Here is a 2,502-nt window from a genome sequence, read left to right on the forward strand (position 1 = left end):
ATGAGCGATGAGTGAAGAGCAAAGATGGCAATGTGAGGTCATGGACTTAGAGAGAGATCTGATAGTTTTGGATAAGAGAGAGAGAGAGAGAGAGAGGAAGGATTGAAAATGTCTGAGAAGAGTTGGAGAACCAGTTTGAGAAGGAGGTTTTGGGTTGAAGTTTTTCTTTTGAGTGCTTAATTGTGTGAAATAATGCTTAATAAAATCTTATTTTGATTAGTTATTATTGATCTAAGAATATGAGTTATATTTTGGAAAGAACATGTTTATGTTCACACATAGAACATAAACATGTTCTTCCAAAAAATTAATAATAATGAAAGGAATAAAAAATTAATTTAATTATCTTATTTTATTTTTAAAAAAATTTAGAAAGTCAAAATTTTTTTAATTTTTATGTAATTATTTATTTAAATGCTGACATGGAATTTTTAATATGCTAAATATTTTTTTTTTATATTTTTTTAATGGTCATGTCAGTATTTAGTGTGTAAACAATACACTCCGTTTGTCACGTAAGCAATTTCCGTTAGTGAGATGACGATAAGGACTAAAATAGAACGTATTTTTCATTTTAGAAACTAAAAATAGTAAAATAAAAAAGTAAGGACCAAAATAGAAATGAACCAGAAGTGTATTTACGCCTTTTTTTTTTTTTTTTTTTTTTTTTTAATTTTTATCCTTCCCACACAAGATATCCCATGCCTAACTATTTTTTTCCCTTCCCACACAAAACTTCCCCAAATTTTTTTTTCCCACTTACATCTTTCATTTCCCACACAAAAGTTTCATTCTCACACAAAACCCTCTCCCTCTCTCTCTCTCTCTCTCTCTCTCTCTCTCTCTCTCGCACACGCTGCACTATCTCACACGCACACTCGGCGCTGTCGATCACTCACACACACACACCCGCCAAGCAGAGCCCAACCCAGCGCGACAACGCCTCCAACAAAGCTTGCGATCTCACCTCCATCTCTATCCTTCCTCCTCACGCCAGGTTATAAATTTCCTTCACAAACTCGCTCTGTTTGGTTTCCGTGAATATGCAGGTAAATGTTAAGCATCAAAATTTTGAAATCTTGAAACTAATGAACATTTTCTTCATATTCTGTATCAATTTGTATCCGTAAACTTGTCGTTACCTGTACTAAAATGGAGTCAATCTTCCAGAAAAAAAGGGAGACATGTGGGCCCAAAGATTCCAAAAGAATCACATTGATCATTAATTTGGCCAAACAATAAGACAACGTTCAAAAAACCGCACATGACTTCCACACGGCCAATACAAATACCCCCCTCCCAAAACCACACTCTCACAGTCTGCTTCACACTTGACACTTCCATTCTTGCTTAGTACACACGAAGAGCACCATGGAAAACCCTAATGATTTCCAATTCCCACCCAACCAGACTCAACACAACCCTGGGCCTATCAATGCCGGCCGTAATGCTTCAACTTTACCAGACAGTGAATTTGGAGAATTCCAAACTAGGGCACAGGCTCAGCTGCGTAGGCGTAAGCCACGTAAGAGAGTTGCTAGAGGGGCCATAGTCAAGGCAAAAGCTCTCCCCCTTTATTTGAATGCGCCTCCAGTACTGTATAAATGTGTCCTTTGCGAAAAAACCTATGACATGTTAAGGGCTATATGTGGCCACATGAAGAAGCATCGCAACCGTCCATGGAAGGGAATGAAGCCTCCTTCAACTTGGGAGAGTTTCGATCTGAATGAGGTCCTTAATTATGGATGAGGATAGTGAAATTTGAGTTGATGGTATGTACTGCCTTTTGCCTCATCCCGAAGACGCAGTTGTACCTGAAGATTTGCCAGCATTTTGTGTTTGTTGTTCTTATCTGTACTAGTTGTTGGTCTTATCTGTATTATGTTTGTGCCGGTGTTTGTATTTGTTTATGTCTGCGTGTTGTTTGTATTTTCAAGTTGCAGTTTCTGGTCTGTACTCGTAAGATGTTGTGTTTGGTTTGTACTTCGTGTTCGTAGACTCTTATGTTTCTCTAAAAAAAACCTTTCTAAAAGTTGTGGGAGTTTTATTCCGTTGGGTTGGACTTGGGTGTTGTACATGTTTGACACTTTTTCTTCTTCTTTATAGAACATGGTTCGGTGTTCGGTTTTCTGACAATTCATTCATCTACTCGCTTTTAAAAAATGAAAAATAATACTTCAACTTGATTGAAAAGTTTATGGATACGAAATGACACCAACTTGTACGTTTTTCAAGAAGGTCGCCTGCCTGATTTCACTTTTTATTGGCCAATAAGTTGTAAGAGCATGGTGTGTAATGTAATTATCCCACACTCTTTACTTTTCATGAAGTTGTTAAAAAAATATAATTTTTTAATCTCAAAAACACTCTCTCTCTTCCTCCCACTTCAGACTCCTCCAACAATTACGATTTACGCACGAGCAATTGCAAATATAGTACTTTTGTTCCAACTATTTATTTCAAAAGGTATATTCCTTTCTCTTTTTTTTTTTTTTTTGACAA

At 36.5% G+C, this 2,502-nt stretch overlaps 1 protein-coding gene across 1 annotated transcript; it reads left to right on the plus strand.

Annotated features, from left to right (window-relative positions):
* The first annotated feature begins 1,371 nt into the window (after positions 1-1,371).
* On the plus strand, positions 1,372-1,749 carry LOC126700834 (zinc finger protein ZAT3-like). The gene has a single exon (XM_050399015.1). It carries the CDS (start codon positions 1,372-1,374, stop codon positions 1,747-1,749), a length of 378 nt encoding a protein of 125 aa, XP_050254972.1.
* The last annotated feature ends 753 nt before the right edge of the window (positions 1,750-2,502 follow it).

The sequence above is a fragment of the Quercus robur genome, chromosome 9, assembly GCF_932294415.1.
Source record: "Quercus robur chromosome 9, dhQueRobu3.1, whole genome shotgun sequence".
Classification (NCBI taxonomy): Eukaryota; Viridiplantae; Streptophyta; class Magnoliopsida; order Fagales; family Fagaceae; genus Quercus; species Quercus robur.

Coding starts and splice junctions, on each gene's coding strand:
- LOC126700834 (XM_050399015.1), top strand. CDS start 1,372: ATGGAAAACCCTAATGATTTCCAATTCCCACCCAACCAGACTCAACAC.